This window comes from Emys orbicularis, chromosome 1 (genome assembly GCF_028017835.1).
Source record: "Emys orbicularis isolate rEmyOrb1 chromosome 1, rEmyOrb1.hap1, whole genome shotgun sequence".
Classification (NCBI taxonomy): domain Eukaryota; kingdom Metazoa; phylum Chordata; order Testudines; family Emydidae; genus Emys; species Emys orbicularis.
Window position 1 is genome coordinate 110,963,520 of NC_088683.1, and position 16,785 is coordinate 110,980,304.

A 16,785-nucleotide genomic window follows, 5' to 3' on the forward strand; every position below is an offset into this window, starting at 1 on the left:
AATTGTGAGAGCAAGAGGGAGTTTGGCTGACATCATTAACCTATTTCACATAGGAAAATGAATAGCTGTTAAATGATAATGACTTCTGGTTGCTACTGATCTTGAGTGCATTTGAAGAGGTAAATAGCTCTGTGTCCTTTTCTCAATCAGTCCCCTGAGTCTTCTAGTTTCAATGTAAAAGGCTATAATAAATTATTTCTTTTTTAATCCTGAGAGGAAACAGGCCCTAACATGACTCTCAATTCCTTTATTTTTTTAATAAACAGCACTGAAATTCCACATTCCATCCAAGAATTCACCCTGATTAATGTTATTCTAAAGAACACCAATGGACTGAAGCATTATTGACCTTTTGTGAAGTGTTGGTTGGTTCCAAGCCTCTTTAATCTCCAACTCCTGTTCTCTGTGGTTCATTAGAGAATATGTTAGGTTAGGAGTTTGGCTATAATGCTCTGCCTGCAAATCCTTCTAAGACTTGGCAAGTGATATTGGTAACATGTTGAAGCAATGTTTAGTCTAGTGCTTGCTGATGGACATCTATGGAATTCCTGGTAATGTTCATGCCACGTATCCTTTTTAATAGGACATCCACTGTCAATCTCTTGTCCTTAGCTAGTGCAATGATTGGAACAGCTTTACAGATTTTCTTTCTAGCTTAGAAACTCAAGTTCTTGGATCAGAATGCAGTGTCTAGCCTTTTTGTAGGTCAAAGAGGGAGGGAAACAGGCCTATAAAGTTCTTCCTACCTGAAAATCAGGGGGAAAAATATTGTGATCCCTCCTTGGGACAGGGGAAAGGGTAGTTCACAGAGACACAGCTTTTCACTTCAGCTAGTGCTGCACAAAGTAAGTATTGCTGCAAATATCTAAGCATCAGTTTTACAAAGGTATTTTGGTGCCTAAAATTGCAGGTAGACCCCAATGCAATTTACAAAAGCATCTAAGCAGGTTAGGTGTCAATCTCCCATTGGAACAGAAAAGCAAAATGTTGCTACAGTACTTGAGAAGAGGGTAAAAAAAGCTTACAAGCATCTCAGTTTAAATAAATGAGTCCAGACTTTGTGACACGCAAATGCAATTTTCCATGAGCCTGAGGGCTGCACCTAATTTGCATATAAATTTGTAGGCAGTTTAAATGCACTCAGCCATAAAATGTGCTTGTATTTGTATCTCCTTGATAGAAGTATAGAAATTGTTCGCTGGCAGAACAGTAGGATCATCGGCTTTGACTTTACCCTTCAGTTACAGAAAGAGTGGAACCTTGCAAGAGTAATCCTGGTTTAAACAGTGCTAGAAATATCAAAGGCAGTTAAGTCAATCTCATGGACAGCAAACACTGTAGTTGTGGGGATTCCCAGTGTACAATGGGTCATTCAGTCCTTTGTTCAGAGCTTCAGTTTGCAGCAAAGTTCCTCCAGAGGTAAGAAGCAGGATTGAAGACAAAATGGAGAAGATGCAGCTGCCTTTTATACGGCCTGTGCTTCCTTTGTTTCAAACACAAGCTGCCCAGCACATGGCTTGAAAGCCTTAGAGTTCTCTCCATAGGCATGTCCCTGCATGCCTTGCTAAGTCACAAGGTGTATCTGCCTTCTCTCAATGGGTCAGCTCTATAGCTGATGGTCCTTAATGGGCCATCAAGCAGGCTAGACAGTGCTGTCTGGGGGTGTCACCCAGAAGCATAACACAAGTTTTGAAATACAGACATACATATCTATAATCCATAATACAAAGGTGACACAAACATATAAACAAGGTTATCATATCTGGCAAATTATAACATTTTTGCAGATACCTTACATGGCATATCTGGCCTAACTCATTACAATTTTACAATATTGATATTCATAATATCCTCAAGTGTCCCCCAGATTCCATGCAGCATCACACCTCTACCAGACTACTTAAAGCAGAAAAGGTTGCACCCTGAGCTTTCAAGAATCATACTCTCTTTGCCAAGTCAAATGGGATTAGGCAGACAGAATCCCTTTTGTGTGCGCTATTCAGAATGCTATTCCTGGAAGGGGACAACACATAGATCCACTATATAGAAAAACTAGTCCCGTGTTAGAACAAAATTTCTATATGTTTTGGGCCCACAACCTACCCATGATGTGGTATAAAGTGGTTGTAACCTGCCCTAAACAGGCACTGTAAGAACACAGGATACTGTGCTCAATGGACCATTGGTCTGACTGAGTATGGCCATTCTTATGTTTCTAAGGATTGCCTGGCATAAGGACCACCTGGATGTTGCAGGTCTGGTGAAACTGGCTAGTGAGGGGAATGTGATGGGGCATGGTGGAAAGGAGGTAGCATGGCTGGAACACTAATGTGCTCCAGTGATTATGATCTGGCATATTGACCCCTTGTGTGTTATTACCAGCTGGTATTATTTAGAACAGCCTGAAGACTGCTCATGCTGGGGGTTGAACTGGATCTCAGCACCCCTGGGAATTGGATGAGTGCAAAAATGGTATACAGCAACCTTCCCCACTTTAGCTCTCATGTCCTGCACCAAGCACAGCTCAGCCAGCCACAGGGATTAGGTCCTCAGCTATCTCAACTGCTGCATAATTTGCATACTATGGTATCTTCATTCTGAAATGTGACTCCCTTCTCTCATATTCCTGTGCTAAATTATCCTTCTCAGTTTTAAAGAAACATGTTCTGTGAGCAAGAAGAAGAAGACCAAACGAGAAGAGATGTCAGAGAGGAGAATTCAAGAGGAATATGAGAAACTGGGGAATACTAGGTAAAAAGAGCATATATTCCTGTGGAATTTGCCTTTCATGTGTTGAAACCCATCTTTTGTTTTGTCCTCCAAGTTGAATTTATCTTATATATGTTGGACTTGATCTCTCAATTCTTTCTCCCTGTTGAATCAGTCCTACATTTTGGAACTTGTTTCTCTTTCTTTTCAGGGTAAGTGTGGGGTCCATTATAAAGATAAGTCAAAACCAGAGACTTGAATAAAAACACCTATGATTTTTTTTAGGGGAGGTGGGAAGAAGGCATTGGCTTCAGACTCAAACCCATAGATCTTGATTTGCCCTTACAGTTAAGGTTCCAAAGCAGAAAGGGGCCTATTTTCCAATTGCATGTCAGATGTGGCAAAGAAAAGCTAAATTTTGCAAGATGCCCACCTTTCAGGATGGGAGCTATCTCATGAGATCAGCTCTTCTTCAAAGATTTCTCAGTGTTCAGTGAAAGTTCATGAGATCAACTTGCAAGATTTTAGCATGATCAAATTTGAATCTAAATCCTAGCCCTTATTCAGTCTCTGAACCGTGAATCTGAACCCTGAATAAAATCTAGATCAGAATAGCAACTCCTCAGCCCATCTCTAGTCTAGTATTTGTTTGTGTTTAAAGTAGTGATGTTTGTTTATTTTAGTATCTGTAATTATATTTTCATATGCTTTTAAAAATCACATAGAAAACCATTTACAATGCAGAAATAAGGGAAGATTTATTTTGTTGCCATATTTCAGTTCCTGGATCATAGAAATACCATAAGAATACAAGATTTTGTATTTGTTTGGGCTCATAAATATCTCATGACAAATGAAAGTATAAATACAGATAATGAGATACTCAGCTTTATTTTTTTCTGACTTTATTTAGGTAACAGCTAGGACTCAAATGTAAAACCCTAGTTCAAACTGATCTCCTATTTTATTCTCCCTGTAGATTTTTTCATTGTGTGTTGAAACCAATCTCTAATTCCTTTCTCTCTGTGGAATTTGCTCCTGGATTTTGGCATTAATCTCAGGTTCTATTCTTGCTTTTTCTCCCCACCTCTCCTCCCAAGTTATCCTGAGATGGTGACTGGGTTTTTCTTCATCTTGATGACCTTGCTTTGGTTTACACGGGAGCCTGGCTTTGTTCCAGGCTGGTCATCTTTATTTGAGAAGTAAGTGAGTACGGTTGCCTCCTAATCATCTGCAGAGGATTGAAGTTCTGATTTTCTTGGGTTTCTAAAACAATTTGGTTGATTGATTTTTGGCCATAGACTCTCAGGATGCCAGTAGCCATTTTGATCAAGGCTGGACCATATAGAATCTTAATCCTAAACTGAGGATGCTCACTATTTTAACTATACCTGTTCACACAACCAAAACAGTGTCCCTGTTTCTCCAAGTAGCAGGGTGACTCCATTAGACTATGAGAAACAACATGAGAAACTTGTTCCTAGTAGAAAAAATGGAAGAGCCCAAATTCTGAAGTCCGAAGCAAACAAATCTTTTAAAAAAACAGTTTTACTACAAAGAAGTCCCAAAAAGCATGTTTGCCGCTAGGTTTGATTGTTGTTATAGTTCAGAGTTCTGGCGTTTGGGGCTTGGTTTTGGATATTAGCACAGGGAGCATCAGATAGCCTGCAGACTGTTTTTAAAGTCAGCATCATTCTCTAGTTCATCCATGCAGAGAAACAGTTGGCTGTGCTCCCAAAATTTGTTTACTGACACTTGGTTCTAGTAAACATAGCTCTTTCTGTCACCCTCAGTTTTACCAGGAATACTACAGAGGGTTCAGCATTTAAATCCTGAACAGATCTATTGAGTAGATTCAGAGACTTTAAGACCTGAAGGGACCATTATTAGTCATTAGAATATTAATAATTCTTGAATAATGACTACATCTAGCTGGCACACAGATGCTCAAATCAAGGGAAAACACCAATTTATTCCCTTCACAGTTTGGGGTAAATTTTCTAAAGGCCATCTACTAAGTTTTCAGCATTGCAAAATTGCATGTGTAGAGCCCTGCGTGGATACAAAGTTTGTATCCGCATCCAATCTGCAAAAATGATCCATGGATATCTGCATCAGTGGATCCGGATATCTGCGGATATAAAGCAGATATCAACGGATTTGCAGGGCTCTATGCATGTCCACTGATATGTTTCCACACATGAAAAGTGCAAGCACATGGGCTTGTGACTGTAAATGTCTAACAACTTCCCACAGACTTGCATCTAAATCGTCCTAGAGTATTCACTTCAGTGAGCTACATTGATTTACATCAGCTGAGGTTCCCACCCAGTGTAGCCTTTATGTTACTGACAAAATGTTAAAGTGGTTGTCAGTTAAGCAAAGTTTGGATGGCACTGTTATAGAGCAATACAAGTACATCACATTCTTGTATTTGTGTTGGTGCTGGAAGGAGCTGAAATGATTTTATGCTTAAAGTATTTCCCTCTATAATATATAGAATAAATGTATGGCATGTTGTGTGGAGGAAAGGTACACCAAACCCAATAACAAAAAGAAAAGTAAAGAAAAGAAAAAGCTTGAGTAGCATGCTCAGCATGCTGTTGAGAACATGGGGTGTTGCACACACACTTCACTACAGCACACTTTTAGTATAGCATTGCTATAATCACAATGTTTCTTTCCTAGGAAAGGCTACCGGACTGATGCTACTGTCTCTGTCTTCCTTGGTTTTCTCATGTTCCTGATTCCAGCAAAGAAACCATGCTTTGGAAAGAGGGATAAAGGTAAGAAGAAGTCATCTAGAATGAGACTTGACACACTTTTTGACGGGAGGTTGTGATCCCCATCCTCTTATTTTATGGCTACATTAAGGTCCCAAAACTTATAACATAGGATCATGGTGTGGCAAAGGTTGAGAACGACAGTCTTTAATATTGCAGTTGAGTGTTGCAATAGTGCATGGAAATTAGAACTTGTAAAAAACTCAATCCTTGCCATATTTCAGGTTTAGAAGAATTGGGGAACTGCTTGGCACCAAAAAAAAAAAAAAAAAAAAAAGTCTCCAATGTACTACCGCTGCTATCTGATAACGTAGATAGAGACTGATCCATTTTATGTTAATATTACTGTTAACATAGTCTTCTTGATAGCGATTACTATTATTTAACGTTTACATTTTAGTAACACCCAGAGGCCTCAGTCAGGATGAGGTCCCCTTTGTGCTAAGCATTGTACAAACATATAAAGATATGGTCCCTTGACATTTGCTTCCATATATTTATTAGAAATTGTATGTATGTGTGTATTTTTACATGGCAGATCGCCCTACAGGTATATACAGCATTTAGAAAAAAAATGAATTAATAGTAAATCCAATTCAACAAAAGACTCAGACCTCTAAAAGCTAATACTACCCTCAGGAAAAGACTGAGCAAATAGATGGACTTTGTATATTGTTCTGATATTAAACATACTTGGGCTCTGTTGGGCCAGGAGAAATTAATTCTACAAGTGAAGACCCTCTTCTGAGAATGCACAACCACCAAACCTCAGACATTCAAGTCTAGGACTACACAGACACATCTGAAATACACACATGCACACACTTCTCAAATAGCCATTACCTAAGCCATAGGGCTATATAACCATCAATGTCAACCCCAGAAGCCAATAGGAAGCCAGTTCAGCCTTCAGAAAATTTAGGTACTATGCTTCCTGAGGCTGAAACCAAGGAGGTTGGCAGCTGCATTCTGCACTAGCTTTATCCTACAGATGGTCTTCAAAGGTAGTCCTATAGAGCATGCATTACAGTGATCCAAGCTAGAAGTCACAAAGTCAGAGGTCAGTGCAGAATGCTCAATATCTTAGGGAAATGGCCAGTTTAACATTAGCCATGTACCTTTATTTTGCTTTGACATAGGAGATAGTGAAAATTCTACAGATATTAACTCAATGGAGCCAATAATTACATGGAAGGACTTCCAGAAGACCATGCCCTGGGAGATTGTAGTGCTGGTTGGAGGAGGTTATGCTCTAGCAGCTGGATGCAAGGTATTGAGTTAGATTTTCCATTCTTCTCTCTGGGAACTTGAATATCTAAAATACTTACAAGCCTGCACCTTTATTTTAACCTGTGGTGTTCTGACAATTCTGGTAACAAAATTACTACGACACTTTCACAAGGGTATGTCACCTAAACCTTCGGGATGCTCTTCTGAAAGTTGGTCATCTAGCATAATTCAGGAGCTTGGTGTGCAATCTCTTTCATGATGACTGGAAAGTAGCAAACAAAAGTCACAAAAACAAGTCAGCTACTTTGTTACAGTGTTACCATGGAAAACACTACTTCAGCCTTCATACTCAAATATGAGTATGGATTGGTTTTGGTGATGGCAGGGATTAAAATGAAATGAGTATGAGTGAATCAAATTAGATTAGCAACCCTAGGAAGTGAGGGCCTTGATTTGCAGAACTACAGCACATGAAATGGCATTACCATTACTTTCGTAGTAGCACCCACAGGCCCCAATCTGGGTTGGGGTCCCATTGTACTAAGTGCTGTAAAAACCTATATTTAGACAGTCTTCCCCCACCCATTCAGTGTGCCTCAGTTCTGACCTGGAAGGACAATCTTTACAAGTGAGGGGGAAGTACAGTCTTTCTGCCCATTCAATTTTGGTCTCTCTGCTAAACAACTAGTAGTGCCATTTAGTGCCAAATGAGGTAGTTTTATGTTATGGACCCCTAGCTACAGTAGAACCTTAGGGTTATGAACACCAGAGTTACGAACTGACCAGTCAACCACACACCTCGTTTGAAACTGGAAGTACACAATCAGGCAGCAGCAGAGACACAGACACACACACACACAAATAAAAAATAAAAAAAAGGGGGGGGGACAGTAGAGTACTGTGTTAAATGTAAACTACTAAAAAATTAAGGGAAAGTTTAAGAAAAGATTTGACAAGATAAGGAAACTGTTTCTGTGCTAGTTTCACTTAAATTAAGATGGTTAAAAGCAGCATTTTTCTTCTCCATAGTAAAGTTTCAAAGCTATATTACATCAATGTTCAGTTGTAAAATTTTGGAAGAGCAACCATGACCTTTTGTTCAGACTTATGAATATTTCAGAGTTACCAACAACCTCCATTCCCAAGGTGTTCGTAACTCTGAGGTTCTACTCTACTAAGAACTGGACTGAAAGCACTAATTTATTGAACATAAGCTACTAAATCGGGGGCTGCCCAATTTACTGAGCTAAAGTTCTTTGCCAGTGGGATACTCCATTGCAAACTCTCTCAGATACAAGGATTTGGTTTGGAAACATAACTTGTATCCTGCCATTCTCTCATTATTGTATGTTTCTGCTAGACCTCTGGCCTTTCGACATGGATTGGACGCCAGATGTTGTCCTTGAGCAGCCTTCCCTACTGGGCTGTCACTCTGCTGGCTTGCATCTTGGTGTCCATGGTAACAGAGTTCGTTAGTAACCCAGCAACCATAACTATCTTTCTGCCTATTTTATGCAGTATGGTGAGTAAAAACAATGGGATTTTATGCTGGTTTTTTCCCTGTTAACTTCATGGAATATCTTGAGATTTTAGGCGATTAGTGCTGTGAGCCAGGGTAGAACTCTGCTTCATTTTGAGTGCCATTGCTTTGCTCTTTCTTTTATAGAAAAATGAATAAGCATGGTCAGCCAACAGGCCTGAGTGCAGTAAATTTCTGAACACCCAGAAATGTGCTCAGCCCTTCTCAAAACAAGTAAAAACATAGTCCCTGCCCTGAGGGGCATACAGTTTAATTGTAACAGAAAAGGGGGAAGGGAGATGAGAAAGGGAAAGACAAGATGGACAATAATAAGGTCACATGATTACTCAGCAAACCATGTACACGTCTTGAGGCTTTTTTATTCTATTTTGTATTTATAATCCATTAGTTAACAGTCTACCTCTTTGGTTTTTGTAGCAGAAACATCAGAATTGTTTCATAGGGAATGTAACTGAGGGGTGGGAGGCAGCTTGGTGAACAGGTTGGCAGGCCAAGCATAAGGACAGCATGGAAAAATGAACAGAGACATTTGTGAGAGAGGAAGACATTGTGGGTATGGAGGCTTGTGTCACTGGCAGGGGAGGGGGAGAGCAGATACTAATTATATCCTATATTAGTATATATATAAAAACTATTATTTTCACAGCAATTATAGATACCTTCCTTGGTTTTTGCCTTTTATGTAATGAGAAGCTCTTTTCACAAGGGATATAATCTGTGAAATGTGTCTGAAAAGTGAATGCTAGATATTTTCACGACTTTCTCCATAAAAGCCATTTTAAGGATTTGTCCTAGTGATCTACACAGTGAAATGCCATGGGGGTAATGTGTATGTTGAGCAGACATCCCAATTTTATAGGGACAGTCCTGATATTCAGGGCTTTGTCTTACAGAGGCGCCTATTACGCCCCACCCCCTGTCCTGATTTTTACACTAGCTATCTGGTCACCCTAATTATGTGAATTCAGACCAAAAGCCCAGTACCTTGTTCCGCAGACCAAGATTGCGAAGGGTTTTATGGAAGCAACATGCTTGACTGCTGGGGGAAGGGAGCTCATCCTGTCAGGCTATAGTGGCCTCCTCTGGAAGGAGCAACATGTAGTACAGCCCTCCTGCAGTACCCAAGGGTAATGGAGGGGGGAAGTAAGTTAGATCTTAGAATTTAGGGAATGGAGGGTATGCTAATAATTCTAGATCTTGGGGTGGGGAGAAGCAGACAGGCGTCTTTTATCTGTAATTATAGCTAACAAGGTGGAACTTCTCTTTCTCACCCAACCTCTCTCTTTACAGTCGGAAACCTTGCATATCAACCCTTTATACACTCTGATTCCTGTAACAATGTGTATTTCCTTTGCGGTGATGCTGCCAGTGGGCAACCCCCCAAATGCCATTGTCTTCAATTACGGGCACTGCCAGATCAAAGACATGGTAAGTCTTGAGAATAGTCACATTGTTCCAAGCTTAATGCAAACTGAACTCATCATCATATATGGGATCTGAAAATAATCACAGGATCCAAGTTAATGTAAAGTCACGTTGGTCAGCACTGCAACAATTTCACAGTAACTCTCATTTTAAGAACATCAGTGGCAGAAGGTATGCGTGTGTGTGCTCTCTGTTTTTTAAAATGAATATAATGCTTGTGAAATGTATCGAAGAGTGACAGTACAAGATCCCCCCAATTATCCTGTAATGCAACTACAATAGCAGTCCTGGAGAAGGGAGATTAAGATATGTCTACAATTGGAGATGGAGTGCAGGGGACTGGACTAGATGACCTCTCTAGTTCCCTTCCAGTCCTATGATTCTATGTACATTCCAGGTCAAGGAGTCGTACCTGAGCTAGCTCTGATTGAGCTAATACACTAAATATAGGATATAACTTCAATGGCACAAGCGGAGGGAGGGGCTAGCTGCCTCGAGTTTGTACCTGTCTGAAACCTTAGGTATGTATTCGAGGCAGCTAGTCCCTTCTCCCACTTGTGCTGTCATGGCCACACTCTATCTTCAGCATGCTAATGTGTATTCTTGAGCTGGAATTTACACCATTCAGGTCTAGTGTAGACATAACCTTCATGAGCAGAGTGCAAGTGCAGAAGTTAGAGGGGTATGACAAATGAGATTTATCATATACCTACAATTAATCTATAGCTATCACCTGGCATATGTGGTATAAATATATGGAGGAGATGTCCATGTGACAAATTGTAGTCATGTGATGAATTGCATTTATCATGCACCTTTGATGACGTCTCCTGTATTTTCTGCACTAATATACACACTCTCACACACAACTATTCATTAGGCTTTTTCTGCCAGAGTAGTCAGCAAATTTACTTTGTTCTTTATGCAACAGGGAGAGTTAGGGAATTGACTGTTCTCCACCATGCATCCTACCACCTTCTGTGTTTATTAATTAATGCTTTCTAATCTGTTTGACATTGACTGTACTCTGGTTTGTTTGTTTTTTCCATAGGTGAAAGCTGGCTTGGGTGTAAATCTGATTGGTCTAGTGGTTGTCATGGTGGCGATCAACACTTGGGGAATTAGCCTCTTCCAACTGGATACATTTCCAGATTGGGCAATGGTCAGCAATGTAACTGGTCAGTCATAACCATCAATGACAAAACTTGCAGAACCAAAGCTGATTGGGGCAAAATATTTAGTTTAAATTGCACAAATAAAAGAAAGGAAGAAACTTGAGTGTATATAGATTCAGTAGCCTCCACAAAACCATGAAGCAAGTCCAGAGAAAGGTCTCCCATGAAAGACACCTTGTCCTTTATTTCCTAAAGTGAAAATTTACATTGCCTTTGTCAATGTTCAAAATCAACATGAGAATAAAAAGTCAGATTTGCTATGATTTATTGCTGCTTACCCTGAGATACCATAATTCCAAAAGAGAAGCCTGCTTATAGTTTTCCTCTTGCTATAGAATAATTACATAGAACTGTCCCCATTGAAATACAGGATACATGATTCCAAGGAGAGAACTCAAGAATATAATGGATACCATTCAGATTTCCACAGGTGACGTTATTCCTAACTTGAAGGTTTTATAAGCCTAATTCTTTTCAATGCAAACATTTTTTCTGAGGTGAGTCATTGCTGCTTCAGAAGGACCAATTAGTCAGAGACAGAAGGTAGAGAGAAATCTGAATAGCAAATATGTAGCACCCACAGGAATGGGAGGGAAGAAACAACTACACAGATAGGGACAAGGGGCCTGGGCATGGCTATAGGGGAGGGGGCTGAGGGTTTCTCCACAGTTCTAGCATGAAAATTCATGTACTGCAGTACTTGTGGTCTCTCTTTTGGAAAAGGGAACTTCAGAACCTCCTCCAGATCTCAGTTGGAAAGTATTTGTCAGGCTTTGCATTCCTTTTTATTTCACTGCTGTGGTGAGAGCTTTCTCTAGCAGCTCTAAAGTGAAAGCAGTTCCCAGTAAACCCTTATGTGGCCGGGCTACATGTTCTCTAAATGGAGAAGGGACAGTCTCATCCAAGATCACAATCAATGCTGCTCCATGAGTAAGAAGGGAAAGGGCTGAAGAGGTGTGGCACTGGCATAATCTCAACATCACCACATTCACTCCAAGACTCCACTCACCTGCTTTCTAGCAGCCCAGAGACCAGGAGCTCCAAACTAAGCTAGCTTCGAGATACAGCAACTAAGAGGCATACCAAGAATATGTCTGCACTGTAATATAAGCCCAGGGTTTGGACTCAGGCTCAAGCCTAACCTCTCCTTCCGTCTACACACAAATTGCACTGACCCAGGGTCCCAGGACCCCACAGGGGTGTAGGTTCCAAGTCTGAGTCAAGCCAGGACCCAGGGTTCAAGCCCTACTTCTTTGCAGAGTAGTCACAGCCCCACGGGACTTGTGCACTGGGAGTCAGCCAAAGGTATTCCACAATCTTATGGGTTGACTTTCTTTGTCCTCTGGACAGGCAAGTTTGGTGGAGGGTCACGTTTTCCAACCCTAGAGCAGCCACATTTTGAGAGAGTGCTAGGAAGTCTGGAATATGGGTGGTTGGACTCGGGGCCACATAATGCAGTGTAGACTCTGGAGTCCCAGGTTGAGACCCAGGGTTCAATAATTCCTAACCTGGGGTTACAAATGAGTGTAGACGCACAAGATAACTAGAGTTCTATATCCCTGGGCTTACATTGCAGTGTAACTATACTCCAAGGGGCCAGTCTCTCTCTCCTTTCTAAAGGTGGATGATCTGCATTACTGACTGGATCCCAATGATCCCCAGTAGGCTTCCCTTATGCAATGTATTTTTAATTACTGATTTACTGTCAATCTTTGATCTGTGTATTAGGAAAATTGGCTCTCACATAATCACTATCTATGTACTTTAATCAGTTTTTATAGAGCTCATTCAATAGGCTACCCACTTTGAAACGAGCATCTCTCACAGTTAGTGTGAACTGTCTACAGTGCATCAATAAGATGTCAATAAAATAAATTATTCACTGTGTCATGTTCTAATGCTCTGTAAGACTATAAATGAGACTCATGGCTACTTTTCTCTCAGTGACTCAAGTGCTGCTCACGGTGGCACATTTCCAAGTAGATGTTAACATTGGTGTAGTGCTTACATTTTAACAAGCGGTTTCCTGTAATATAATCGATATAATAAATAAGGCCCTACCAAATTCATGGTCCGTTTTGGTCAATTTCACAGTCATAGGATTTTATGATTTCAGATATTTAAATCTGAAATTTCACGGCGTTGTAATTGTAGGGGTCCTGGCCCAACAGGAGGTAATGGGGGCATCACAAGGTTATTGTAGGAGGGGTCACGGTATTGCCACCCTTACTTCTGTGCTGCCTTCAGAGCTGGCCGGCCAGAGAGCAGCAGCTGCTAGCCAGGAGCCCAGCTCTGAAGGCAGCATCACTGCCAGCAGCAGCACAGAAGTAAGGATGGCCTGGTATGGTATTGCTACCCTTACGTCTGTGCTGCTGCCTTTAGAGCTGGGCCCTCAGCCAGCAGCAGCCACCACTCTCTGGCCACCCATTGCCACACTCACTTTGGCACTGCTGCTGGTGGTGCTGCCATCAGAGCTGGGCGCCTGGCCAGCAGACGCGACTTTCTGGCCACCCAGCTCTGAAGGCAGCGCAGAAGGATGGTAATACCATAGCCCCCTACAATAACCTTGCAACCCCCCACAAACTCCTTTTGGGTCAGGACCCCCAGTTTGAGAAACTCGGTCTCCCCTGTGAAATCTGTATAGTATAGGGTAAAAGTCCACAAAAGACCAGATTGCAGGGTCCGTGGTGCATTTTTTCACGGCTGTGAATTTGGTAGGGCCCTAATAAGAAGGGGAATATGTATTTGCAAAGAGGGGTGTTGAAGGAGGAGGAAATCTCTCCATTTGCCTTCCTATTTAAGAAAAACACTCCTTTATAATCATAACAAAAGAAAGAGGCAACACCACTTGGCAAAACAATTTATATTGAATGTACTTGGTGGAAATTTGTTCCTGAAAAATATAGTGAGTCCTATATAGCAATAGTATAGTGTAACCCACTGTTTAGTATGTGCTATACATCCCCTCTCTTTAGCTGTTACATAGAGGGTAGCTGCCAGCTTCTTTCCCCAATAATGGTCTTAGTCCTTTAGCTCAAGTGGTGAAGGTTTGTGCTCGAGATCTTGAGTTCAAATCCAGCTGCTGATCCATGCAGGGGGCTACAGTAGCACAATGGCCGACCTGCATTCATTTAAATGTGGGTGGATGGGAACTCAGACTTTTTAACGGGGGCCAGGTCCTCAGGATATTATTGCCTCCTAGCCGGTTGTTACTGTTAGGAGGAGAGGTTGATGATTATGTCTAGTCTTTGGTGAAATATTGTTTAATTACGAAGGTGGTGCAAAGCCTTGTTTCCCCGAACGCAGTGGAAACACACAACAGAAGACAGTTTCCTTGCTCAGAAGTCCAAATCTGCCTTCCAGCCAGTACTATGCCCAAAAGTAGCTCTCTCTCTCGGCTTCCTCCCAGGGCTATGCTCACACTGCTTCTCTCACTGTCTGTTCACTTTCTTGTTCCTTTCCTTCACACTCAGACAGTCAGCTGTAACCATATCAGTCCCATCATTTGCAATCAGTCTCCAAGGAAACTCCTTGGGCCGCATGGTTTGACTTCTATTTAGGCCTTGCCATGCTGGACCATGCTTGGCCATTGGCTTCTATTATTTCAGCTATCACTAAACCAAGTGGCATTTAATTGCCCCCGCATTTAGCCTGAATGAAATGTTGCTAGCATGCCCATCAGCTTCAATGAGATCTGTGATTGCCTATAGACCAGACACCTTTGTTAGCAGCCACCAACACCCTCCAGCAGGATAACATATGTTTGGAAAGTATTTGATGTAATCTGATGAGCAAGTTTTAGGACCCTGTGAGATGAGAGAGTCCCAGAGCTCAGGCTCCAGCCTGAGCTTGAATGTCTACACCGCAATTAAACAGCCTCTTAGCCCGAGCCCCACAAGCCCGAGTCAGCTGGCATGGACCAGCGCAAGTGTCTAATTGCAGTGTAGACAGACCCTAAAAGTGAGACGAAAACTGACAAATGAACAAAGCGGGAAAAAAACCTTTAAAAACAGTTATTTATCTTTATAACATACTGTCATTTAAGTTCAGATTTCTCTTTTCCAATAACCAAAAATTAAGCCTTTTCTTCAGAAAGGAAATAAAGTCATTTCCATATGCTTTGAACATTTCACCCATAAATATAGTCAACCCTACTAAAAGTTCTGTATCAGTCTGACATGTAACAAGAAAATGCCAGGCTTTCTATCCAAAAATCACTCTGCCATATTAACTGATAGCTATACTATACTGTCTATGAAACCATTTTATAATCCTATATGCAAGTAAAAGATTAAGTAGAATACCCTTTAAGGACAAATATATAATTTATTACATTGATGTAAATCCTGAATAATGCCACTGAGCTCAACTGAGTTACTCTGGATTTACACTGAGAGCAAATTTTCACTCTATAATGGATAGATAGAGTGATATTTTCTTTCTCAGTGCAGAAATCCCTTTGTGCAATTGTAATTGTGCTAACACTTGTGCAACAGCTGTTTGTTTCTCTCTGGCTTGTAAACTATAAATCATAAAATTTAAGAGTGGATTTCAAAGTGTCAGTTTTTCCATCCTGCTGCACACTGGACCTTACTCCGCAAGAAGCTCCATAGATCTTAACGTTGTGTTTTTCAGAGTAAGGCATGACTCAGTGGGAGTAAGCCTGGCAGAATTTGACACTCAGACCCTAGATCCTCAAAGGTATGTAGATTCCTAGCTTCTAACTGAAATCAGTTAAAGTTTGGAGCCTAAATACCTCTGAAGATCTGGGCCTCAATCCTATTCCTAGCAGAATGCTGAACATTTCCTACAGATAACCATCACCATGTTCAGTGTTAGTTGGTAGCTTTAGGGGTAATGTTAGTAGAAAGACCAATGGTTGGAAAACTCCCCTCAGCTCTAGGGGTAGTCTGCACAGGTGCTTTGAAACATGCTTGTGAGGATATGATTGGACATGCAGCTCTGTGCATTAATAGCTGAAGTTGACCTCAGACTACAAGACTGTTATTCTGACATCTGAAATCTTAAAATACAGTAAAAGTAAAGATAAGGCTGTAACAAGATGGAATATGAATGGTGGGGGGAGGGCGGGGAAGGCTTCAACCAGTGATATACCATCACTTCTTTTTCTGGCCCCCAAATACTCTGCAACGGGGGATGGAGGGGTGGGGTGGACAAACCACAGCTCTGTTTTCATGGAACATCTGTTCTGAGGATAAGTTCTGCAACTTTCTCTATTCTTCAAAGAAGCAAACAAGACAGTTCGTGGTGATCATTTAAATTTTAATGCATATTTCAAGAGAAGTAGTGAATAACATCTGTTATCTTATATTGCTACGTATTCAATAAATAGAACCCACCTCTTGGGAATCCATAAAGGTTAGCAGACACCACTGACAAACTTAACAAAATAGCTTTTTTTTTAAGTCCCCCAGAGAAAGACGTAAAAAGAGCAGTATAGGGGAATTTGTCTCTACACTGTTTAACTGCCTACCTCATTGCATGAGGCACCGGTCAGACACAAAAGTAAAGCCATCACACAGCAGTAATATTTACTCTATGCAGAAATGGCAAGGCCTAAACATATTTCTACAAAATGTAATTTATGTTAATGAAATTAATCCCACATCACTTGAACATATGGCACTGATTTGTGTCTTTGTCCTGTGTGTGCTCCATGGCCGGTTGAACTGTGTAGACCCAGTAGCACAAAGGGAGGTAGGGGCCTAAGTATCTTTATGAATCTTGGCCATAGTGATCCAAAGCTGGTACGACCAATCCAAAGCTGGTACGACCTATGTCCCTAGGCCAGCACAGAATATATCACAGTGCCCCCTAAAAAAAGCAGACATGGAGAGGTCAACATGAACCTGTTGGGAGGCGTGACCGACAATGCGGTAGGAGAGGGAAGTCTAAGGCCCCA

At 41.1% G+C, this 16,785-nt stretch overlaps 1 protein-coding gene across 1 annotated transcript in view; it reads left to right on the plus strand.

The window, feature by feature from the left end:
• SLC13A4 (solute carrier family 13 member 4) overlaps positions 1 to 10,876 on the plus strand; it is a 36,283-nt gene extending 25,407 nt beyond the window's left edge. The window contains exons 10-16 of the mRNA XM_065406880.1: positions 2,650 to 2,751; positions 3,810 to 3,911; positions 5,398 to 5,505; positions 6,639 to 6,762; positions 8,083 to 8,244; positions 9,553 to 9,690; positions 10,739 to 10,876. Of these exons, the coding sequence (XP_065262952.1) occupies positions 2,650 to 2,751; positions 3,810 to 3,911; positions 5,398 to 5,505; positions 6,639 to 6,762; positions 8,083 to 8,244; positions 9,553 to 9,690; positions 10,739 to 10,876 (874 nt within the window). The remainder of the gene's footprint in view (positions 1 to 2,649; positions 2,752 to 3,809; positions 3,912 to 5,397; positions 5,506 to 6,638; positions 6,763 to 8,082; positions 8,245 to 9,552; positions 9,691 to 10,738) is intronic.
• The last annotated feature ends 5,909 nt before the right edge of the window (positions 10,877 to 16,785 follow it).